Source organism: Scyliorhinus torazame, chromosome 11, assembly GCF_047496885.1.
Source record: "Scyliorhinus torazame isolate Kashiwa2021f chromosome 11, sScyTor2.1, whole genome shotgun sequence".
Classification (NCBI taxonomy): domain Eukaryota; kingdom Metazoa; phylum Chordata; class Chondrichthyes; order Carcharhiniformes; family Scyliorhinidae; genus Scyliorhinus; species Scyliorhinus torazame.
In genome coordinates, this window is record NC_092717.1 from 12,263,148 (window position 1) to 12,288,612 (window position 25,465).

The 25,465-nt window shown below is 47.3% G+C and overlaps 1 protein-coding gene across 5 annotated transcripts in view; it reads right to left on the minus strand.

Moving 5' to 3' along the window:
* The window catches only part of LOC140385128 (myelin basic protein), a 213,178-nt gene that overhangs the window by 9,998 nt on the left and 177,715 nt on the right, over positions 1 to 25,465 (minus strand). For 4 of the 5 annotated variants that reach the window (XM_072466963.1, XM_072466965.1, XM_072466967.1 and 1 more), the window contains 3 exons: positions 6,986 to 7,090; positions 4,338 to 4,370; positions 3,531 to 3,572 (listed from right to left, as the gene is read on the minus strand). In XM_072466963.1, the coding sequence (XP_072323064.1) occupies positions 3,531 to 3,572; positions 4,338 to 4,370; positions 6,986 to 7,090 (180 nt within the window). The remainder of the gene's footprint in view (positions 1 to 3,530; positions 3,573 to 4,337; positions 4,371 to 6,985; positions 7,091 to 25,465) is intronic. The other variant, XM_072466964.1, reaches the window with a different exon arrangement.

Genomic DNA, 25,465 nt, shown 5'->3' on the forward strand with positions numbered 1-25,465 from the left:
AGAGGCTTAGGAGCAGGCATCCATCTTGCCCCCTCAGTTGGGGATGTTGGAAGACTTATGGGTGAAGAAAACAAGAGAAAGGTGCTTATTATCGTGCTTTGGATGGATGCAGAGTTTTCCTATTGTGGGATGTGGGCATCGCTGGTAAGGACAGCATTTATTGCCCATCCCTAATTGCCCTTAACTGAGATGGCGGTGGGCCACCTTCTTGACAACCGAGTGTCTTGCTCGGCCATTTGAGGGGACAGTGAAGAGCCAAGCACATTGCTGTGGGTCTGGAGTCACGTGTAGGCCAGACCGGGTAAGGATGGCAGATTTCCTTCTTTTAAAGGGGCAACAGTCAACCAGGTAGGTTTTTAACGTCAAAGTTATGTGACCACATTACTGAGGCTAGCTTTTGACTTAATTAACGGAGTTTAAATTCGGCCAGCTGCCATGGTGGGATTTGAACTTAATAATAGAACGATGGGAACAATTTTGAGCGATGGCAAGTAAATTGTGACCTTTCAGTCTTTGGAAGGCCTGAAAGAGTGTGATATTTACACAACGTCACTGGGAAAGAGCCTGTAGACTTACCCTCCCTCGTATCGGGTACTGTTTGCCTGAGGTGACTCAGCTTTGCCAATCAAAAGTTTTACCTTCAGTGGAAAACTGAAACATAATTTGCCGAAAGTCAGTCTGGCTGCTGATGGGTCTGCCAAATCTTTGCGCGAGCCCCTCCTCATTGTACCAGGAAGAGAATGCAGATACTCCGTGTACTGATGCATCATAAGCAGATCAAGAGGCAACTTAAAACACACATTTAAAGGAGTGTCTGGAGTATATGTTACATTTTCAGTGTCACTGAAGCATTTATAACTAAAGTTTAAAAAAAATGTTATTTCTTGAAAGTACAATCACATTAAACATTAGCGACAGGATCTCCATTATTCATGCATTGTGATGCGTGGGTATTGATTATGTAGATTTTCTGTTGAAGTACAATTAGTTTGACTCTGTGATGATGAGGTTAACTGATTAGCTTCCAAATATGCTGTTGTAGGTCATTGTGTGCACAAGTTCCCGAATCAATGAAACTCTAAACCAGTGAAGAAATGGAGACCACTAGTGAACCTCAACTAACATTGGCATTGTAAGAAGTCTTACAACACCAGGTTAAAGTCCAACAGGTTTGTTTCGAATCACTAGCTTTCAGAGCACTGCTCCTTCCTCAGGTGAATGCATTCACACCCGAGGAAGGAGCAGTGCTCCGAAAGCTAGTGATTCGAAACAAACCTGTTGGACTTTAACCTGGTGTTGTAAGACTTCTTACTGTGCTCACCCCAGTCCAACGCCGGCATCTCCACATCACAACATTGGCATTGTCCAAGACAACACAAGAGGACTATGGGTTTCTCATCTTGACAGTGAGTGGCCATCCCTGGTCAGTAGTCTAGCCAAAGAGAGAAGGTGGAAATTTGTAGCTTGATGGCACCTTTGGTTTGAAACCACTGCTCATTGCTATACTCTCGGCACTGGCAATATTACGTGTGGTGGTTCTCGCACACTCATTAGTCATTGCAAAGAAGCAAACTGCTGAGTTCATCAGGGAGCAATGACATGCCTTGAAATGTAACAGCAGCACAACCATCCAGATCACAATTGGACAACTTAATGACCAAATAGATTATCCTCCCTTCTTCCACACTCCTCTCCTGAAAGAAACATAACCCGCTCTTACAACCTGCCTTGCTGAGGGCTCTGTCCTTCGTCTCATTTCGGGGCCTCAGTCTGACCAGGTGCCTTGTTTGGCAGCCCGCTGGCTCGCCCGACGGATTTAAATGGGGAGGAGGCCACAAAATCAGGTGGGGGCAAGAGGGGTCTTCGCCACCGGAATAGGTGGTCAATCAATGTTCCCACCACCAGTCAGCCACCCAAAGGCCAGGTTTGATTGGGTTTATCAGAATCAGAAACATTGAGGGGCCCAGAGCAGCTTCTCCTCCAGACTGAGACAGTACTAAACAACCCTTGCTTGTTATGCCTTGTGCGATCTATGGCGACTTTATGGTTTGGCTAAATGATTTCAATCTGGTGGAAACATGAGGCTAACCAAATAGGTGCAGAATCAGGAACTCGATGAAGCTAGTGTGGCACGGTGGCAGAGTGGTTAGCACTGCTGCCTCACAGCGCCAGGGACCCGGGTTCGATGCCGGCCTTGGGTCACTGTCTGTGCGGAGTCTGCACGTCCTCCCCATGTCTGAGTGGGTTCTTCTGGGTGCTCCATTTCCTCCCACAGTCCAAAGATGTGCAGGTTAGGTGGAATGGCCATGCTAAGTTGTGTCTCAGCGCCCAAAGATTAGGTGGGTTTACAGGGATAGGGCGAGGGAAGTGGGCTGAGATGGTGTGCTCTTTCCAAGGGCCGGTGCAGACTTGATGGGCTGAGTGGCCTCCTTCTGCACTGTAAGGATTCCATAATGGGGAACATATAACGACAACAGCAGTTTTGCACCCAGCTCTTCCTTGGAAGTAACGCCGAATCAGCTTATTAACTTAGAGTTACGTAGAATGTACATCACAAAAACAGCCATTTAACCCAACTGGTCTACGCTAGCGTTGATATTCTATATGCGTCTCCTCCTCACCCTCTTTGTGTCACCCCATCTGCAGACTCTTCCATTCCTTTCTCCCCCAAGGGTGGGTTTAGCTCAGTGGGCTAGACAGCTGATTTGCGATGCAGAACAAGGCCAGCAGCGCGGGTTCAATTCCCGTACCAGCTGAGAATTCGGAATTCTCCCTCTGTGTACCCGAACAGACGCCGGAATGTGGCGACTAGGAGCTTTTCAGTTAATGTAAGCCTACTTGTGACAACAAAGGATCTTTATCTTTTGTGTGTTAAGCTAGCTTCTGTCTTAATTGATTGCTTTGGCCAGGCGCACCTTATCCTCAGGACATCATAGCTTTAACCAATAACCTTTTGTACACATTTAAACAGAACCATGCAATCTGCAAGACTATTTGTGTATTTTATAGCTGTCTTCAAATTGCTCAAATTGAACCTTGCAATTGATAAAGTTGCTTGCCTCCAATACTGAATTCTGGCAGTTAGGATAACAGCCACATTAGCTAGACCTCTCCAAGGGCCAATGTTATCTTACCACACATTGGCTATTAATCCACTCACCACAAGGACATATTTTTTTCCTCTCTCTAAACCAAAGCTTCCCCCAACAAGTATCACCAAGCGATCATCCATTACAAATTAGATTTCAATGTCCCCTGTGTTTATTGTGGGGGAATTGAGCTGAATACCAGTCATACCAAGCAAGCGCCTAAACCCAGTCCCCACTGGGAGCCAGCCCCGGTTCCTGTCTATGGAGTTAGGTAAGTATGGGGGATGGAGTTTACAATGAGAAACATCACCGGAGATGTTGGATGATGAGATGAATTGAAACGTCCAACGGTAATGGCGCAAGTGCACTATAGATGATGGTTTATTGTTAGCCATTGTGACCAGCAAGGTTGCGGCAGTAAATACAGATCTTGCACCTTACCCAGATAAATTTAGTGATAGCTCTACTTGCTCCGGACCTCGCCTGTGGTAGTGAGGAGAAAAGGAGCCATGACAATCACCAAATGCAATTGGAGACACAAGGGAATGAGATGCTCAGGAAAAAGATGAGGGCACAGAAAATAATCAAGGTTACCCAAGATTTCTACTCAATACTTGAATGTGAGAATCCTATCACTTGATACAGCACTGATATTAATTCTGTCATCGCTTTTCTTTACAAAAAAAAATAAAGATTGGCAGTCTTATTTTATTAAACTCGGTAGTTGAATAATAATACGCTCCACCGAGAGGCCCGTCTTGGTTCAATGGGCTGTGCTCCCATCCCTGAGACAGTAAGTGATGGGCTCAAATCCCACTCTAAAGCTGACACTCCAGTGCAATGCCCAGGTAGTGCTACATTGTCAGAGCGTGCTGTCCTTCGCATAGGGACAAAGTCCCCTCCCATCTCGCCTCTGAGATGAATCCCGTGGCACTATTCTGTAGAGCTAAGGAGTTCTCAGAGTTTGCTGGGAAACATTTTGTTCCCCCTCAGCTTACATCAGTCAACGATGGTCTTATTACTCTTTTGGGATCCTGCTGTGCGCAAAGTGGATCCTGCATTTCTCCGCCACTTTGAGAAAAATATTTCATTCATTGCGAAGTACTTTGGGACAATAGTAGGTGGGGAAAAATGCCATATAAACACAAGTCCTTCCATCACTTAATATTTCCCTTCCAGACATGTTTAAGGGTCTGTCACAATTTGCATAACCTTCAGGCTTAGCTACAGCATCAAGGGCAGATTTACCTTTTGTTGCGCTGGGGCTCTCTTTGGTGACATCTGAAAAGGAAGAAATAGGACAATGGAGTCAGAAGATGGGTTAGGATGATCCATTCACACAGGGGTCAAGCTTCCATGGGTTAGTTTTACCCACCAAACTGTGAACTTGTTCTTCAGAAATGGGTTTAAAATTAGTATAAAATTAAAATATGTGCCAATCGCCAAGAAAATCTTTGCCCCGTTAAGCACTTCAACAAAATAGTTCGACCGTACCGCAGATCGGCAAGAAGGATTCAAATTGGCGCTTCCCCGGTCACATGTTTTAATTTTGATCTATTTCAGTCATCAGATGCGGTGACTGATGTTAAGAATGGGCTCTGTGGGCAGCAGTGGTTAGCACTGCTGTCTCACGGTGCCGAGGTCCCAGGTTCGATCCCGGCTCTGGGTCACTGTCCGTGTGGAGTTTTCACATTCTCCCCACGTTTGCGTGGGTTTCGCCCCCACAACCCAAAGATGTGCGGGGCAGGTGGATTGGCTGCGCTAAATTGCCCCTTAATTTGGATAAAATGAATTGGGTACTCTAAATTTATTTTTAAAAAAGAATGCGGAGTCTGCACATCCTCCTCCTGTCTGCGTGGGTTTCTTCCGGGTGCTCCGGTTTCCTCCCACAGTCCAAAGATGTGCAGGTTAGGTGGATTGGCCATGATAAATTGCCCTTAGTGTCCAAAATTGCCCTTGGTGTTGGGTGGAGGTGTTGAGTTTGGGTAGGGTGCTCTTTCCAAGAGCCGGTGCAGACTCAAAGGGCCGAATGGCCTCCTTCTGCACTGTAAATTCAATGATAATCTATGATTAATCTAGGACAAAGGTCGGCACAACATCGTGGGCCAAAGGGCCTGTTCTGTGCTGTATTTTCTATTATTTTCTATGTTCTATGTAATGGGCTCTCTTTGTGGCCCGGATGAGCAGGTTTTTTGAGGAGGTGGAGGACAGGTGTGGTCGGGAGAGTCGTGCGAACCATGTTCATATGGTTTTGGGCGGGTCCGAGGCTGAGGGTATTTTGGCAGGGATTTTCGGATGCCATGTCGGTGGTCCTGGAAGGGAGGGTGACTCCGAGTCCAGAGATGGCAATATTTGGAGTGCCGGAAGATCCGGGAGCTCAGAGGTGGGGGGCGGGGAGAGGCCGCCGTTTTGGCCTTTGCCTCCCTGGTGGCCCGGAGACGGATTTTGTTGGGTTGGAGGGACTCGGAGCCTCCAAAGTCGGGTGTTTGGGTCAGCGACATGGCAGGGTTTCTTAGGTTAGAGAAAATTGAGTTCGCCTTAAGGGGTTCACTGCAGGGGTTCAGCCTTTCATCGAATTCTTCAAGGAAAATTGACCGTCAACAGGGGGGTTGGGGGGGAAAGGGAGGCACGGAAGTGACGAATAAGGGTAGGGAATCTAATGTATGGGTAGTTAGGGTCTATGGGTGGGGGGGTTGGGATGTTATTGTGGGGTTTTTATGTGTGTTGATTCTCTTTGTTGTTCAAAATGTTAAAATTATAAATGCCTCAATGAAATATTTTCTAAAAAAAAGAATGGTCTCTCTCAGAAGAGAACCTTGCTCACTATGCAACAGGTACATCATTGAGACAGACTGCTGGGAAGTTCATAAAAGGGCTCAGATCTCCCGCAGCGAAGCCGTCTCCACTTGTTTCCACCCCCTTGACTTGACGGGTGGCCCTAATTGCCCCATTAAGTGCCCCAATCGGCTGACTGCTGCTGCTGAGCAGTAGTAGCCGTCACTGCTGGGATTCCCCCCCTCCGGGGAACACGCACAGAGGTTGTGGAGCCAGTCCCACGTGAATCCTCACCTGCAAAGCTTCCTTTTGCAGGAGTCGGCCGAGGAGGTCGGCCCCCATGGCAACCCCAATTCGCCCGCCTAATGGGCAAAGTTCCAAACTTAGGGTCGTCCCAGCTTCACTGAGCTAAGTTTTTGAGAAAAGCCAAGAGCGGCTTGGGTGTTGCAGCCTCAAGCAGGAGCATCAGCGACGAGGTAATGGGACAGAGGTTTATCCAGAACACGACGTTAAGTTAAACCGTGGGAATAGGACAAGGGGACACAACACAGACCGATCAAAGGTCATTTCAAGACTTCGGCTGCCTAAGCTTTGGAATTCCCCCTCCCCTCACAACACGTACACACAGACACACACACACACACATACACACACCTTTCTTTGTGTCTCTTTGCTTTAAGACACTTCTTAACAATTACCTCTTTGGACAAGCATTTGGTTATCTGACCCAGTATTGTTTCACGTGACTCGGTGTCACATTTTGCCTGTGTTGTGCCTTGCGATGTTTTACTATGTCTAAAGGTGCCACATGCATTCTTTTTGTTGTTGAAATCCAGGGGTTCTGCTTCATGAGCAGAGGGATTAATTTGGTCAAGGTTGTGCGGGAAGAAGTTCTGGAATTAATCAGATAATAATCGGATGCAACAAAGGGAACCATTCTGGGTGGATAGACTGAGCTGGGCTGGATGGCCTCTCTCACTCATGAGGATCTTGTGACCTGCCTCTCGCATTTAACCTGGGACTGGTCCTGACTATTGGATGGAATTCCCTTGACAAATATTTTCCTGTCAGCAAAGGTCGAAAAATATGCCTTGAAGGTCAGGGCTGCAACAATCATTTACCATGTTCTTGAAGAAGTGGACAACAGCGCTGTCGTCAGTCTGTCTCCTTGCTCCTTGATGGGCTTTGTGTGTGGTTGGGGCCATTAGCACACTCCTGGCAGGTTCCTGAAATACATATATTTAATATGGAGATTATATAAATCATTTGAAAAGCAAAAATAATGAAATGCACTTTGAATATTTGAATATTGAACATATACAAATAGAATTAAGCAGTGCTCCATAACACTAATCACTCACCTCACATGTAAATGGCTTATTGTCACAAGTAGGCTTCAAATGAAGTTACTGTGAAAAGCCCCTAGTCGCCACATTCTGGCGCCTGTTCGGGGAGGCTGGAATGGGAATTGAACCGTGCTGCTGGCCTGCTTTGGTCTGCTTTCAAAGCCAGCGATTTAGCCCTGTGCTAAATCAGCCCCTATCAGATCACATCAGAGACACCATGGTTTTATTTAAACATCCTATTTTATACAGAGTTCATCCTTTGCAGCAGTTGTAAGAATTCTCCTTTCGCTTCTCGACCATTCTTGCCCATTTTTTTGTCGCTAAGCGCAATGATATTGACAAATATTGATCTTGAATACTTTATGGAAGTCGCAATTTCAGTTTGGTGCAAAAAAGAGGCAAAACTCAATGATCATTCAGCAATCTGTTACTTTAATGGCTTTTCAAATTTCCTAACTCTTTTCATACATTTGGTTCAGCCGTGGAGCAAAGAGTATGCGGGAGACACGGCTAGCTGTGTAATTACTCACCACAGAGTTACTCATTTCCTGACTCCCCTCCACCACCTACAAGGTGTAAGTCAGGAGTGTGATGGAATACTCCCACTTAGCTGATTGACTGCAGCTCCAACAACACCCAGGGCGTTCGAAGTGTCTGCCTGTTATTGAACCAAGGTTTCTGTGCCCGATCTCTATCAGGCAACCCTTGCTACAAATGCATGTTGAGTGTAGGGCGCGACTATAATATTTCCCTTTATTCTCCCAGTGGAAAAATGTTCAAACATACACCAACAAAGGCTACACAATTGGACAAGGTACTCAGGCAACTGAAATCCTGGCCTGCCAACAAGGACTCTCCAAATCCCCAGGAAAGGAGGGAAGGGGAGACTCTGGGACAGAATGTATGGGGTGAGGACAAAGAGAGTTGATTCTTTGCAAAAGCCATTTTGCTTTGATTATCAGTGTCCGAGGAAAGCAGCCCACTTGATTGGCACTCCTTCCATAAAAAAAACATTCACTCCCTCCACCTCCGACACACAGTAGCAGCCGTGTGTACCATCTCCAAGATGCACTGCAGGAACTCATCAAGGTTCCTTAGGCAGCACCTTCCAAACACACGCCCACTGCCATCTAGAAGAATAAGGGAAGCAGACACATGGGAACATCATCACCTGGAAGTTCTCCTCTAAGTCACTCAGCATTCTGACTTGGAAATATATCGAACGTTCCTTCGCTGTCGCTGGGTCAAAATCCTGGAATTCCCTCCCTAACAGCACTGTGGGTGTACTTACACCACATAGACCACAGCGCTTCAAGAAGGCAGCTCCCCATCACCTCCTCAAGGGCAATTAGAGGTGGCAAATAAATGCTGACCCCCACATCCTGCAAACCAAAGGTCCCTGCATGGTTATTCAAAGGATGAAAATAAAACCGAGGACAATAAATTTCAAATGAAAACAATATTTTACAGCTAGCGTTGTACTCTCAGGTAATACTAATGTCCTGTGCTGAGGCAAATATGCAGTGCCACTGCCATGGAAACTCACACTCAGCTGATGTGTGTTCTCTGCATCTTAAAGATTGGATAATGGGGATGTAAAGTGTTCCCGCTGTGCTGTATACAACACCGATAGAGAATCAAACAAAAAAAAGCTATTTTAAGATTATCTCAACAAAGTATTTTGAAAAGTTGGTATAGCAACATTCTCCGTCACTTAGCTTTCAATTTGAAAATAAATCCTTGTTTTGAGCTTGCGATGGTATCACACAGAGAATTCAATCCCTGATAATCACATTGAGCCCAGAGGCTGACAATACCGGCAAACGTTACAGGAAAGATTTGAAATGAAATGAAATTAAAATCGCTTATTGTCACAAGTAGGCTTCAAATGAAGTTACTGTGAAAAGCCCCTAGTCGCCACATTCCGGCGCCTGTTCGGGGAGGCTGGTACGGGAATGGAACCATGCTGCTGGCCTGCCTTGGTCTGTTTTAAAAGCCAGCGATTTAGCCCAGTGTGCTAAACGAGCCCCTAGATTTCATAGAATCATAGAATTTACAGGGCAGAAGGTGGCCATTCAGCCCATCGAGTTGGCACCAACCCTTGGAAAGAGCACCCTACTTAAGCCCCACACCTCCACCTTATCCCCCTTTATCCCCGTACCCCAGTAACCCCAGCTAACCTTTTTGGGCACTAAGGGCAATTTAGCATGGTCAATCCACCTAACCTGCACATCTTTGGACTGTGGGAGGAAACCGGAGCACCCGGAGGAAACCCACGCAGACACGGGGAGAACGTGCAGATTCCGCACAGACAGTGACCCAAGCCGGGAATCGAACCTGTGACCCTGGAGCTGTGAAGCAACTGTGCTAACCACTATGCCCATAGAATCATAGATCATAGAATTTACAGTGTAGAAGGAGGCCATTCGGCCCATCGAGTCCGCACTGACCCTTGGAAAGAGCATACTACTTACGTCCATGCCTCCAACCTATCCCTGTAACCCCACCTAACCTTTTGGACACTAAGGGGCAATTGATCATGGTCAATCTACCTAACCTGCATATCTTTGGACAGTGGGAGGAAACCGGAGCACCCGGAGGAAACCCACGCACACACGGGGAGAACGTGCAGACTCCACACAGATCGTCACCCGAGGCCGGAATTGGACCCGGGTCCCTGGAGCTGTGAGGCAGCAGTGCTAACCACTGTGCCATTAAGACAATCTGGTGCCTTGCTCGGCCATTTCAGAGCGCAGTTAAGAGTCAACCACATTGCTGTGGGTCTGGAGTCACAAATAGGCCAGAGTGGGTAAGGATGGCAGATTTCCTTTCCGAAAGGGCACTAATGGCAGCATTGTGGATAGCACAATTGCTTCACAGCTCCAGGGTCCCAGGTTCGATTCCGACTTGGGTGACTGTCTGTGTGGAGTCTGCACATCCTCCCCGTGTGTGCGTGGGTTTCCTCCGGGTGCTCCGGTTTCCTCCCACAGTCCAAAGATGTGCAGGTTAGGTGGATTGGCCATGATAAATTGCCCTTAGTGTCCAAAATTGCCCTTAGTGTTGGGTGGGATTACTGGGTTATGGGGATCGGGGTGGAGGTGTTGACCTTGGGTAGAGTGCTCTTTCCAAGAGCCGGTGCAGACTCGATGGGCCGAATGGCCTCCTTCTGCACTGTACATTCTTTGATAATCTATGATAATGAATGAAATGCGTTTCCAGAACAAGCCTGCAGCTTTGTGACTTCATCTACTGTCACCAATGTTCCGTTCTGTTTCCTTTAAAATTGAAGTCAAATTGAGGAGCTGCCATGGTGGGATTTAAACTTATGTCCAGGCCATTGGATTGCTTGTCTGGTAACATAACCAGTGTTACCATAGAAACAATTATTCAGTGTCCGCCTGCAGAAGTGGCTTGCTAATACTGCGACCGATTAAGCTGCCAAACCTGGAGGACATCACCCACAGATCAGATTGGACCTGCATCACATGGTGAAGACACAAATGAAATATTTGTGCCTTCATATCAGCTGTTTGAAGGGTTGGATAAGGAGGGGTGGGAGGAGGTTCCTGTCGAGCAGAAACCAGTCTAGGCCTGTTCGACCGAATGGCTTGCTTCTGTGCTGTAAGATACAATGTAATTCTGTGTAACATGAAGGAGTAACCTCTTTGATTCTGTCCTTAACAGCCGACCTGTTGCAGTCCCCCCTGTCCACAAAGCATTGGCAAGAGTGGACATCCCACAGTTCCTGTGAAGGCAAAGTCCAGCTTCCACAGTGAGGATCCCATACACTGTGTAGTGTCACATCACTGACCGACACAGGATCCAGCTGCAGAAACTGGACTGCCATCGAGCACCGTGGGCCATCATCAACAGCAGAGTTGGATATCATAGAATTTACAGTGCAGGAGGCCATTCGACCCATTGAGTCTGCACCAGCCCTTGGAAAGAGCACGCTACTTTACACCACGCTTCCACCCTATCCCTGTAACCCACCTAACCTTTTTGGCCACTAAGGGCAATTTATCATGGCCAATCCACCTAACCCGCTCATCTTCGGACTGTGGGAGGAAACCGGAGCACCCGGAGGAAACCCACGCAGACACGGGGAGGACGTGCAGACTCCGCACAGGCAGTGACCCAAGCCGGGAATCGAACCTGAGACCCTGGAGCTGTGAAGCAACAGTGCTAATCACTGTGCTACCGTGCTGCCCCACACGCTGTATACTATCACAATCTGTAACCTCGTGATCCCTCACCTCTCCGTCATCACTAAGCCAAGAGATTAGCCCAGGTGTGATGCAGTGTAGAAGAATTTACCAAGAGCAGCACCAGATGGACCTTGGAAAGAAGCACCTACATTCCACAAATGTGCAGGTTCGGTGGGAGTCCTGGATGGGGCAGGGGAGTAGGCCTGTGTAGGGTGCTCTTTCGGAGGATCAGTGCAGACTCGATGGGCCGAATGGCCTCCTCAATAGTGTAGGGGTTCTGTGGTTGGGGGCTAAGGGCCACCCAATACAATTTTACATCTCGACTAAAAGCCGGCACCATTGAGAGTCCAGTACAAAGAGGCCGGCATTCTGGCCTTTGCGTCCCTGGTAGCCCGGCGGAGGATCTTGCTATTATGGAAGGACGCAAAGCCCCCCAGTGTGGAAGCCAGGATAAATGACATGGCAGGGTTCATTAAGCTGGAGAGGATAAGGTTTGCCCTGAGAGGGTCTGCACAGGGGTTCTTCAGGCGGTGACAACCGTTCCTTGACTATCTCGCGGAGCGTTAGAAGGAGCTCGGTCAGCAGCAGCAACCCAGGGAGGGGGAGGGGGGGGATGGAGAGGAAGGGAGGGGGGTATTTCTTTCGGGGGGGGGATACTTGGGTGGGTGGGGGAGGGGGGTTTCCCCAGGTAGTATTTGTACAAACATAGGGGAGGGTTAATATGTGCGGGAGAAACCCATTGTATAAGTTCTGTACTATGTTTGCCTGATATGTTGATGTTTTGTTTTGCTCTTTTATCTTTTTCTTTTCTGTTAAGGCGGGGGGGGGGGTTTAACTGGTTGAAAAGTTTTGTTGGAAAAAGTTTGAAGAAACATATTTTAAAGAAAAAAAGAGTCCAGCACTCCCTCAGTAATGGCACTGGGGGGGCAGCACGGTGGCGCAGTGGGTTAGCCCTGCTGCCTCACGGCGCCGAGGTCCCAGGTTCGATCCCGGCTCTGGGTCACTGTCCGTGTGGAGTTTGCACATTCTCCCCGTGTTTGCGTGGGTTTCGCCCCCACAATACAAAGATGTGCAGGGTAGGTGGATTGGCCACGCTAAATTGCCCCTGAATTGGGAAAAATGAATTGGGTACTCAAAATTTATTTTTAAAAAAGTAATGGCGCTGGGCGTGTTAGTCCTAATCACCTGCAATGGTTTGTGTGAGCGGAACCTGGCCCCACAGAGGTGCGGCGCGCTCGCTACTGAGCCACCTGTACGATTGGTATAAACTGCAGGTACCCGTGAACACCAGATGGTGGCAGACAATGCACTCTCTACCTCCCTTCCCCAGTCGATTGCATTCAGCTCTGATATCCAGCCTATCAAATGAAATCAGTGTTTCACGTCCAGTCAAAATTAAAACCTCCTCTCCCCTTCTCCACAGAGACCTGCACAATTTGCTGTTATTTGACTGACAGTTAGCTCCCTCTGGCTTCTGTGCAGAATCCAAGTGACATTACCATTAATCAAATAAAGAGACATTGAAAACAGCGACAGAAAATCCAGACAATTTTTAAAAGTCACGTACAGTGACAGGGCCTCGGTAAAGGGCATTAAAAGTGTACTGGATTGATGAAAGAATCATTATTTCTCGAAAGCACGATGCAGCTATTAAACTCTCAGCTTCTTAATATTGTAAAAGGTGAGCACAGTAAGAAGTCTTACAACACCAGGTTAAGTCCAACAGGTTTGTTTCGAATCACTAACTAGCGTTTCAAAAGCTAGTGTTTGAAACAAACCTGTTGGACTTAACCTGGTGTTGTAAGACTTCTTACTGACCCCAGTCCAACGCCGGCATCTCCACATCTTGTAAAAGGTGGATCCCTTAAAATGGTAACCTTTTCGTGGTAAATTACTTCTGTTTACTTTCGAAAAGGTAACATTCAGTGACATAACGTTCGCGGTAATGAACCATCGCATTATGTCCGGGTGATGGCATCGCAGGCGAAGACAGCACTTTTTTTTTTCCTGCTCCTCTCTTTCAGGCACATTGAAGGGCCATTCAGCCCCTCGAGACTGTCCCAGTTTCCAACGGGACGGCCGCTGATCTCAACCTTAGCTCCGTTCATCTGCCTTGCCTTGGCGGAGACACTTTTCTCCTGAGGACAGCGGGCCCTCAGACTAAGCCAAGAGGAAGAGGAGTACACCTCGATGCTGCAGGCAGAATACTTTAACAGTTGAATTTATAGCCTGCTCCGCCTGATTTTGTTTGGGCACGACTGATTTTAAAACGGTAGAACTAACGTTAGATCTCCACCCAACATTCAGCTGATCTGATCTCTGCAAAGGGATTCTCGTTGGGTCAGGGATGCACTTGCCAGCCTGAGAGCGGCTGGGTGTCAATGAATGCAGGAGCTCTGGAACACGACTTTCTGTCACTTTTTATAAGTTTGATGGTTTCTCCTTTAACGGTGCGTGCAGCCATCTGACTATCCGCAATATGTTATGGCAATAAGGGTTCAGTTACAAATCAGCTGTCAGAGTATCTTTCATTATAAATGAACAATGTCACCAACATTTGACCCAACATTCTTGAGTGCCTGAAGCTGTCCTTTATCACAATAGCTTATATGATATCCAGGTATAATCAGATGACTTGCCTCCCCCAGCATGATGGTCACTGGGCACACCATTGGCATGTTTAAGCATTGCGTCGGGTGTCTGCATGAATCTGGAGGTGTACTTGATTCAAGCCTGGCTGAGGTTTGGAGGGTCGTGGTTAACGGGCATGCAGCTGCCCAACTTGGCAAAGAGGCTTTCATGCCAGAGCCCGGGGAGGAGATAAACACCCGGGTAGAGAGAAGGTACCGGCTGAGGAACAGCAACACCCTCAAGAAACAGCAGGGAGGAGCCTTCACCCGTTCTCATCAACTGTTACCACAAAGAGACATTCACAAAGCCGCCGTACAGGGCAAGCTGCCTTAAGTTGCACATTTACGCACAGAATTAGCCATCCTGTTTACATTTTCCGACTTTTTTTCCTGTTTCAATGCAGCTCATGGATGTTCCATTGAAGTTCCTTGCATCCGAACCTCACCATGAGGTCACACTGCACAACCGAACAATGGCGGTGCACGTGTGCGTGTGTGGCTAATATTCCTGTGTTTACTACTTTCTCTCTTGGTGACATGGGTGCTCTTCGCTCTGGTATCCCAGTCTTTCTGGGTGCTCCCTTCGTGACAGGTACATGGCCGTCTCTTTGTTGAAACAGCTTTCAGCTGTTCCTGGCTGCAGCCATTTCTACGCCTGTGTGGACAGTCTGGCCCCGCGTGGGCTTCCATCACTTATGAAGGCGTGGGGGGGGGGGTGGGGGGGGGGGGGGTGCGCTGGCTGAAGTGGGCTCGACCCAGACGTGCTGGCTTCCCGACAACACTAACCCAGGTCCATTTCAGCCATTCAGCCGTGATTGGGCAGTCCTTACTGTAGCCATGGATTTTGAAACCATAACAATGATCTGAATGAGTCTGGCGAAGCTGTCTCCCAGGTTTCTTTCATGAAAGAGGTGGCCATTTCCAATCTGGTACTCCAGGGTGGGTTTTAATGCTGTTCTGAGCTTGGTGGCAGGGGGTTTGAAGGGAGGGTGGTGAGTTGAGACACTGCTGCATTCCTGCCTCCATCCCAATGAGGCCCATAAGAGAAGGCCTGTGGACCGCCATCCCACCTTTGCTATCAATTGAGACCTTAAGTGGGACATTACCTCCCATTTATGGGCTCCTGCTGAGAGCCATCCGCCCGTCCTTGCTATCTACCTTTTCCTGCCATCACTCACCGGCGACCTGGGATTCAGCGGCCATGCTGGACCTCGGATGGATGTAGTACCGGTAACAGCCAACCTGTGGTGCTGCTGTCAAGTAGAGCTGCCAGGCTCTGATTAGCCAGATCTTGGCAGGTGGGACTTCCTCCCCAGGATTCGATCCCCGGGAAAGCCTGTCCCTGTTCAGGTGGCACTTAAGGCAGCCGGCCTTTCCGGGGATCAATGACTCCTGCGGAGGAAGTCCCCGCCTGTCGAGATCTGACCAAGGGACCACCCGGGGCTCCCAACAACTACAGACAATGGGCAAGACCCTGGTCGCCTCCATGAAATATAGTCCCAGGTCTCAAAAAAAATCACAATCTCAGGATGTCCCAAAGCACTTAACAGCCAATGAAGAATCTTTGAAGCATTGACACTGTTGTAATGCTAGGAAACACATCAGTTAATTTACAACACTGCAAAATATTCCTGCTATTTGTTCACTTTCTAAAATATAGTTTAATTTGCATTACGTTGCCTTTGGAGCTCTTCCACTCGAGTGTTATTGTTCCTCTTCCTTTCATTGGCTGTTGGCTGTTCCTGCGTTGTGACCAAAGGCTCCATTTCGTAACCCTCCCGACTCAACACCTCAGCAGCTCCCAGCAGGGACCTATCTGAGGGATACCATCAAGGAAGTGGATGGGCCCAACATCATCCTCCATCCTTGTGGAAGTGGCATAGTGCCTCTGGACACCCGCTTGACGCCTGCAGTCCTCTGGCCCCATTCCTGATGAGACCTCCTAATTCCAGGCCCCAAATCAGAACCAATAACATTACAGGCCATTAACGAGGGGCAAAAATGGTATGAGCAGACCAGAACCCCCCCCCCCCCACCCACCAAAACATAATAATCTCTGGTTCACAGAAACCTGATGGTGGTTGGGTAAATTGAGAGTTTACGCTGGGGACAGATTCTACAGATTTGCTTCTCAATCCTATTAGCTGTAACTCCCTATCAGAATTCACATGACGTTTTGAAAGGAGAGATTTTACATCAGCTGCTATGGTGCTGCGGAAGGTTTTAGAACCATAACAGCACAAATGAGCATTTTCAAACTTCACAATGGCCTTAATCTTCTCGAAAGTGAAATTTTAGGGTCAGTGAAGTGCTTTCTCTTTTAAATAAATTATTGGGAGTGGAACAATCCGGAACAAGGTGGGGGGGCATAACCTTAAAATTGTTTTTTGGTACAGTTAGGAAGGCGAGGTTCGATATAACTTCAACCCAAAGAGAAGACAGAACAGAAGATGGCCATTCAGCCCCTCGAGCCTATCCAAATTCTCAGTTTGATCATGGCTGATCTGCCTTGATCTACCTTGCTTTTGCACCTCTTCATTCCCTGCCGTACAAAAACCATACCAACTTTTACAGATGCACCATAGAAAGCATCCTATCGGGCTGCATCACTGCCTGGTATGGCAACTGCTCGGCCCAAGACCGTAAGAAACTTCAGAGAGTCGTGAACACAGCCCAGTCCATCTCACAAACCTGCCTCCCATCCATTGACTCCATCTACACCTCCCGCTGCCTGGGGAAAGCGGGCAGCATAATCAAAGATCCCTCCCACTCGGCTTACTCACTCTTCCAACTTCTTCCATCGGGCAGGAGGTACAGAAGTCTGAGAACACGCACGAACAGATTCAAAAACAGCTTCTTCCCCGCTGTTACCAGACTCCTAAATGACCCTCTTATGGTCTGAACTGATCTCCCCATACATCTTCTCTACTGTGTAGTACTCCGTATGCTTCACTCCATGTCTATGTATTTACATTGTGTATCTATCGTATGTCCTATGTTTCTCCTGTATGGAATGATCTGTCTGGACTGTACCCAGAACAATAGTTTACACTGTACCTCGGTACACGTGACAATGAATCTAAACCTATTGATCTCAGTTTTTAATTTTTCCGGTGCCCCTCCCCCAGCTTCTACAGTTGTTTGAGGGGAGAGAACGTTCCAGATTTCCAGTACCCTCTGCGTGGAGAAATGCTTCCTGAGATCACCTCTGACTGGTTTAATTTAAGTGGAATTATTTTCTCTTTTCCAACCCTTTACTCAAGGAAGTGCGAGTCAGGTCAACTCAATCTATTCTCGCAACTAACAGGAAATCAAGGTGAGCACGTTTACATAAAGGCAGAGAATGGACTTAAGAGCCAGTAAGTAGATGTAAACTCCTTCTCCCCAGCATGTTAAAATCTAGTCCCAGGTTTGATAAATCCATTCTCTTTAGATCAGCCCTCTGGGCTGGATTTTCCGCTGTCGGGAGCCTCCATTGCGCCGGCAACGCACACACGCCCAGGGGTTTCCCGGAGGCGTGGGGCTGCCCACAATGGGAACTCCATTGGCCTGCTGGCGAGACGGAGAATCTCGCTGCCGGCGGGGGTGGGCCCCACCAGAAAACTGGCCCCCCCCGCCTCTTTAGAAAAATAATTAACATATCATATTCTTCTCCACACCACCACCACCCCCACCCCCCCAAAATTGGTCAGTCCGATAAATTTAAAAAAGTACAAAAATCTGAAAATGGAAAATGCAGAGAAACGCGATTAAGAGGCCATCTCTTTCAGATGACCACAAAGGTCTGGTGAAGGACACTCCTGTTTGTTCATACCTGTGCTGATGGATTCTCTCCCCCCCCGCCCCCCCCCACCCACCCCGTTAACTTGAAATTTCACTGTCCGACGCTGTGCAATCACCGCTGTTTTATTCACCCGTTTCTTCAAGAAATATCTTCTTAGGATGTGGACAACGTAATGGTGGCACGGTAGCACAGTGGTTAGCACTGTCGCCTCACAGCGCCAGGGTCCCAGGTTCGATTCCCGGCTTGGGTCACTGTCTGTGCGGAGTCTGCACGTTCTCCCCGTGTCTGCGTGGGTTTCCTCCGGGTGCTCCGGTTTCCTCCCACAAGTCCCGAAAGACATGCTGTTAGGTGAATTGGACATTCCGAATTCTCCCTCTGTGTACCCGAACAGGCGCCGGAATGTGGCGACTAGGGGATTTTCACAGTGACTTCATTGCAGTGTTAATGTAAGCCTACTTGTGACAATAATAATAATAATTATAAATTGCCCATTCTTAACCAGATTAGAACAGTCGTTGTGTGGGGCCTAATGAGTGGGTAGAAATTCTGGTTTATAGGAGAGGGGGTAGTTTCAACAATTATTGCAAACTAATGAAGAATGCCATTCTTCATCATGTAAGAAAAAAAACTGTGATATTTTCTAACACAAGTTTCCCATGCTTTGCTTGCTTCTGTTTGGCCTGGAGGAAATTGCAGTTAAACCATTCCAAGGAGGGTTTGGGCATGGTGTGCAGGGCAAATCTGTGCGATCTTAGACGATCTCTCCGTCGACCATGCCTTAGCTTTACCCTGTACCAACGCGTATAATTGATGCCTTTAAGCAGAGCTGAGACCCACTATTGTTCACTGCTGTTTGAGCGAAGAATAGGACGGCATTCACAGTTTTACTCCGACACACACCACGCAGCCCATAACTATTTAATGCTGATACAGAGCTAAACACAAAATGCCTTAGATTAGACAGAGCACAAAGGATAAAGTGCAGCAAACAAGTGATGCAGACAAGCATGAGAACAAAAGCTAATAAGCTTAGGACAAGTCTCTTTTAGATAATTGTTAACAGAAAAATACAGAACACTTTGAATACAATAAAGAAAGCCTTAAAGAGCAACTGTCAATGTAGCTTTTAGTCAAAGTCTAAACAAGCGACACACTTTGGTTTATTTCTGTCTTGTTGAGTATTCTTGAATATTTATCTTTCAATAAAATGCCCGATGATATTATTGAGGGATCTGACTGTAAAGCAATTAGGCCCAGCCAGAGAGTTAAAATGCTTCATATTCCAGGATGGGGGGAGAACAAAAATGACTGTTTCCAGTAGGGAAGGAACAAAAAACGGTATCAACACACAGCAAGTCAGTTAACATTTAGTAAAATAGGTCAACTTGATCCTTCCGCATTAAGGATAAAGGTTCAGCCTGAACTTAAACTATCTTTTCTTGTTTTGCACTGATCACCGGATATCTGCGGTGGCCCAATGCGTAGCACTCACACCTCTGAGAAAGAACGTTGGAGGTTCAAGTCTCGCAAATGCGACTGGAGCACAAAATCCAGCCTGACGCTCCCGCTGCAGTGCTGAGGGAGTACTACACTGTTGGTGGTGCCGGCTTCTGGGTGGGGTGTTAAATGGAGGGTGTCTCGGGTGGGTGCGAAAGGATTCCATGGACAATCCTTTGAAAAGCAGCAGGGGCATCCACCCTGGTGCACTCCCAATTATTTCCCCGTCAGTCAATGTAATTGAAACAGATTACCAGGTCATGGCTTCAGTGCACACAGCAAGGCGGCAGGGTAGCACGGTGGTTAGCACTGTTGCTTCACAGCGCCAGGGTCCCAGGTTCGATTCCCGCACTGCCTGTGCGGAGTCTGCACGTTCTCCCCGTGTCTGCGTAGGTTTCCTCCGGGCGCTCCGGTTTCCTCCCACAAGTCCCGAAAGACATGCTGTTAGGTGAATTGGACATTCTGAATTCTCCCTCTGTGTACCCGAACAGGTGCCGGAATGTGGCGACTAGGGGATTTTCACAGTAACTTCATTGCAGTGTTAATGTAAGCCTACTTGTGACAATAAAGATTATTGTTATTAAAGCTCCCAGAAACAGCAAATTGGCTGCCGCATTTCTTGAATGACAACCGCAACGGCACTTCAAAACCATTCCATCGGCTGTAGTGTGAGGTAGTGAGAGGTATGAAAGGCACGGTAGAAATGCAATATTTTCTTTCTGCACTTTTCCAGAATTTTCTGCTTTCCCTGAGGTTAATGGCCGGAATTCTTGGTCATTTGGATTCATTTTTCCCACTGGCAGTGTGCTGTGGTTACAATGGGAAACCCCATTGGCAAGCAACGGGAAGATAGAATTCCGCCATCCATGGACGACGCTCTGCCAAGAAACCAAGCGGACCGGAGAATCCCGCCCAATATTCCCCACAGAAAGAGAAAAAGAAAGTCTTGCATTTTTACGGTGCCTTTTATGACCACATGACATTCTGAAGTGCTTCACAGCCCATGAAGCACTTTTGATGTGCAGTCTCTGTTGAAATGTCGGAAATCCATTCCCACTAACTCCTCCAAGCCTTTGGTTCCCAGACACCACACTTTGAACAAAAAGATAAAAGGAAAGAGGCAGAAGTTAAAGTCCATTTGGAAATCAGCGCACTATCAAAGAGGCATGGTAGAGGGGTTAACTTAAATCATTTACTCCTTTGGAAGTGCAAACAATGATAAGAGGAATGTTTCATATCGGCAGTCCGCACATGGAATTTACTTATGTATCACAGCTAATCTCTCCAAGCACTGTGGAGGCGTGAGAAATTAGAATTTAAGACGGCAGCCATCTGATTTAAATCAGCTCCAGGAGATTGAACAACACCCCTCCCTTCACAGCCCTGATGGTGAAGCTGATCTCTCCTCATGGCTTTCATCACACCAAATACACATCCTGCTTTTAATATCATAACTTGTTTAAAAACACTGCTATCTGATTAATAAATAATATTCATTTACGAATGTTCTTTAAAGTTGCTATCTGGAAGGATCAATCATTTGAATATGATAGCGATGGGCTTCGTAATGAGGCACATTCTCCACTAGACGTTTAAAGTAAAGTCCCAGATGACCATAAGCTGGTGGTGAGTTAACCTGAGGACCGGCACATCTCAGGCGAGGAACAAGGTCATCATGAATAACCTCAGCAAGGGCGGCACGGTGGCGCAGTGGTTAGCACTGCCACCTATGGCGCTGGGGCCCGGGGTCGCTCCCAGCCCTGGGTCACGGTCCGTGTGGAGTTTGCACATTCTCTCCGTGTCTGCATGGGTTTCACCCCCACAACCCAAAGATGCGCAGAGCAGGTGGATTGGCCACGCTAAATTGCTCCTTAATTGGAAATAAAATAATTGGGTACTCTAAATTTTTTTTTTTTAATGAATAACCGCAGCTGGTACAGGAATTGAACCCGCGCTGCTGGCCTCGCTCTGCATCTCCAACCAGCTGTCCAGCCAGCTGAGCTAAACCTGCCGATACCGGATGCTTAGATTTCCTAATTTTCCTTATTTCACTGTGGCAAGATTGTGAAAGAAAAGTTAGCCATGGTCATAAATCCATAATTAAAACAAGTGCCTTTCACAACCTCAGAACATGCTGAAGTGCCAGGACGGAGGAAGTATTTCAGAAGTGTAATCACTGTTGTAACGCAGGAAACGCAGCAACCAATTTACACGCCGCAAACTCCTACAAGCCGCTATGAGATAAAGGCCGGGATGTTCCAGTTCCCCCTCCCGCCCCAGGTTTTTCCCTCAGTGGGGGGTGGCGCACAGTTGGCCAATGGCGTAACTTCCGGCCAAGCTGAAGTCCACGGAATTTTGCATGGCTTGACCCGGGAACCCGTGGCAGGGGATCAACTTTGGCGAGACAGGAATATCCCACCATCAGGTAGGGCAGGAAGACCCCGCCTAAAGATTTCAGATTTCAGTGTTGTTGAGGGATAAATGATGGCCAGGACACCAGCGTGAATCCGCCTTCAAAATGGAACCATGCAACCACGATTCAGCGTCTTATTCAAAAGATGGGATGGAAAATATTGTGATGATAGTTATGCTATGGGATTGCATCATAGTGAGGCAAAAGTAACATTCATGGCACACAAGTGCCAGGCAATGACCATCTCCAACAAGAGAGGATCTAACCATCGGCTCCTTGCCATTCAATGGCATTACCATCGCTGAATCCCACACTACCAACATCCTGGAGGTTACCATGGACCAGAAACTGAACTGGAGTGTTATATTAATATTGTGGCTACCAGAGCAGGTCAAAGACTAGGAATCCTGTGGTGAGTAACTCACCTCCTGACCCCTCAAAACCTGGCCACCATTTACAAGGCATAAGTCCGGAGTTTAATGGAGTACTCTCCATTTGCCTGGATGAGTGCAGCTCCAATAACACTCAAGAAGCTCAAAACCATCTAGCAGCCCACTTGTTTGCTACCTCTTCCACAAACATTCAAACCCTCCACCACTGTCGCACAGTGGCAGCCGTGTTTACCATCCACAAGATGCGCTGCAGCAACTCACCAAGGCTCCTTGGGCAAGACCTTCCAAACCCACGACCACTACCATCTTGAAGGACAAGAGCAGCAGATACATGGGAACCCCACCACCTGGAGGTTCCCCTCCAAGTCACTCACCACCCTGACTTGGAAATATCTCGCCGTTCCTTCGCTGACGCTGTGTCAAAATCCTGGAACTGCCTCCCTAACAGCACAGTTGATGGACCTACACGTCAGAGGCTGCGGCGGTTCAAGAAGAGAGCTCACCGCCATCTTCTGAAGGGCAACTAGAGATGCTGTCCTAGCCAGTAAAGCCCACATGCCATTAAATGAATTAAAAGAAAAATCAATACCTGTGAAGGAACGGTAAATGTGGACAGGAAAATGATAAAGTTAAAATGATGCTTGCTCATTACCATCATCAAACACTGTGCTCTCATATGAACAAAGGAAACTTTGATAACCCATTAAAATACATGAATGATTAATGCAGCTTACCATTGATAATGCCATGATTGTCGATTATTTTAATTCTGTTTTATGCCCAATTACAATTAGGCCTTCACTTCAAAATCAAAGTTATCTGAAGCACAAATTACCATTAAAACAAAGAAAAGGACTATTCAATTGCTTTTTTAAGGGTTGTACTACTGTACAGCACAGTCAGCTGGGATAATTACCGTGCAAAATTATACAGAGAGTCAGTCCGCCTGTTAATCAAAAATGCAATCTTGAAACCGGACAATTGTGGCGTTTTATGACCATGACCTTCACCCAGAGTTCGATCCCCACCTCCACCCTCAATTACTCATCTTGGAAATGTAACATTTCCAATGTGGAACAAATCGATTTCACATTCCCAAACTTGATCCACTGCCATTAATTAATGCCAACTTTAAACCCAAGTGGTCACAGGCAGTAATGTCATCTTTTGACAGGTTGCTCAAAAAGTGATGGACCCGCAGTTGACGTAAGGTTGCCAAGTCTAACTCACATGACCACCTCCTTCCAATCTCCCCCCACCCGGTCTCCCAGCCATCCCTACCCATTTCCAATATCTTTTGAACTAAGAGGTGGAATTTAATCTTGGTAACAGTGGTTTCATCCGCCTGTTGGAAAACGGGTTATAGTCCCGCACGACACTGTTGGGAAGGTCAACTTTAATAAAGTGCCTGATATGCCAGTGACAGGTCTTCCCTGAGTTTTTGGACCGTGGAGCCAAATATTCACCCCCCCTTCCCCCAGGAGAGCTACTGACTAATCAGAGGCGGGCAGCGACACCGGAGGCACTGGCGGCCGCTGGAATTGCATCCAGGGAGAGGCTTATGGTTGCTGAGGGACCCAGGTCACAGGTGTATAAGGACAAGGCGGTGGTTGTGGGGAGGGAATCGTTGACTAACATTAGGCTGGGACGGGACGGGGGGAGGTGGCTTTCAGTGCTCCACCCCCTTCCCATTGCCAGGCCACTCAATCAGGCACTGAGTGCCTTTGAACATTCTGCCCAATAGTTATTCACTGAGTAACAACATATGATATCTCCTGGAGTTGTTCGCAACAGCTTTATGGAGGTTCTTCTTAAATTCTGCAGACTCCTGGACAATTTGTCAACCCTCCCCTCAAGATAGTGGTTGCCAATCTTAGCTGCAGAAGGAGAGTGAAGCAGAGGGAAAGAGGTCAAAATAAATATTAGTGGAGGATTGAGTCACTTTGGGCACCTTTCCAGATCTAGCATAGGAATAGCAGGCAGCCATTCACCCCCTCAAGGCTATTTAGTTACATTTTGGCTTATTTATAAGCTCAACTCCATCTTGGTTCCTCATTCCTTAATGCCCTTGTTGGAGAGCATCATGTATAATCCTTCAGTGGGGGGGGGGGGGGGGGGGGGGGGGGGGGAAGAGGGTGGATTACCTGTGTATTCGTGTTTGGGAAACGGTGGAATGACAAATATCGGAGGTCAGAGAGAGAAAACTGTCAATAAAACGTAAATTAACAGACAAATGGGCAGCGCAGTAGCATAGTAGTTAGCACAATTGCTTCACAGCTCCAGGGTCCCAGGTTCGATTCCTGGCTTGGATCACTGTCTGTGCAGCGTCTGCCCGTTCTCCCCGTGTGTGCGTGGGTTTCCTCCGGGGGCTCCGTTTTCCTCCCACAGTCCAAAGATGTGAAGTTAGGTGGATTTGCCATGCTAAATTGCACTTAGTGTCCAAAATTGCCCTTAGTGTTGGGTGGGGTTACTGAGTTATGGGGATGGGGTGCAGGTGTGGGCTTAGGTAGGGTGCTCTTTCAAAGTGCTGGTGCAGACTCGATGGGCCAAATGGCCTCCTTCTACACTGTAAATTCTATGAATTCTATGAAATAATTGGAACCACCTCCAAACAAGACCCGTGATAAAACGAAGGGTTTCATCAATTGCTACAATTAGATGGACTTACCTGTCAAATGCAGAAATCGTCCCCACAAATATAACTCTCTGCTGCTTTACGTTATGCAATTCAACAGCATCTATAATGTTTGCCTGATGTTACAGAGCTCTCCTGGGCCATGCTGCATGGCCATATTTGAAATCAAATCTGTTTGAGATCAGATGGCAAGTAACACTGGGTGGACTCTGGGGCTTAATTTTAACACATCGCAGGTGACTCGGAGGAAATATGTTAGACTCTCGTTCTTTCTCTCAATGCTGTGAGTCCTGCACCGTCTTTTGTTGTTCGCAAGACATCACAGATCTACATCCTTCCATGAAACAATTTACTTGTGGAAATCTGATTCGTTTTTCAGGGATGGAGAGGAAGATGGTGCTGAATGGAAGCTTTTCAATGGCAGTGACATTTTGACAAGCAGGTGTTTAATTCATCCACTTGAGCCCTTCGTAACCAGACACCGAGTGGGATAGGGACTATGTGGGAACAGCCCCTCTTACAGGGAAAACTTCTTGAATTAAACAGAAATGAAGCATAAATTGTAAAGTAACTTCTCCAGGGTGAAAAATACTCCGGATGAGGATACCACGCAATGAAGAAAATTTGGAGGTTAATAAAGAATATTTCTCATTTCAACAACATTAAAAGTTAAATATAGTAATATTGATATCCTAT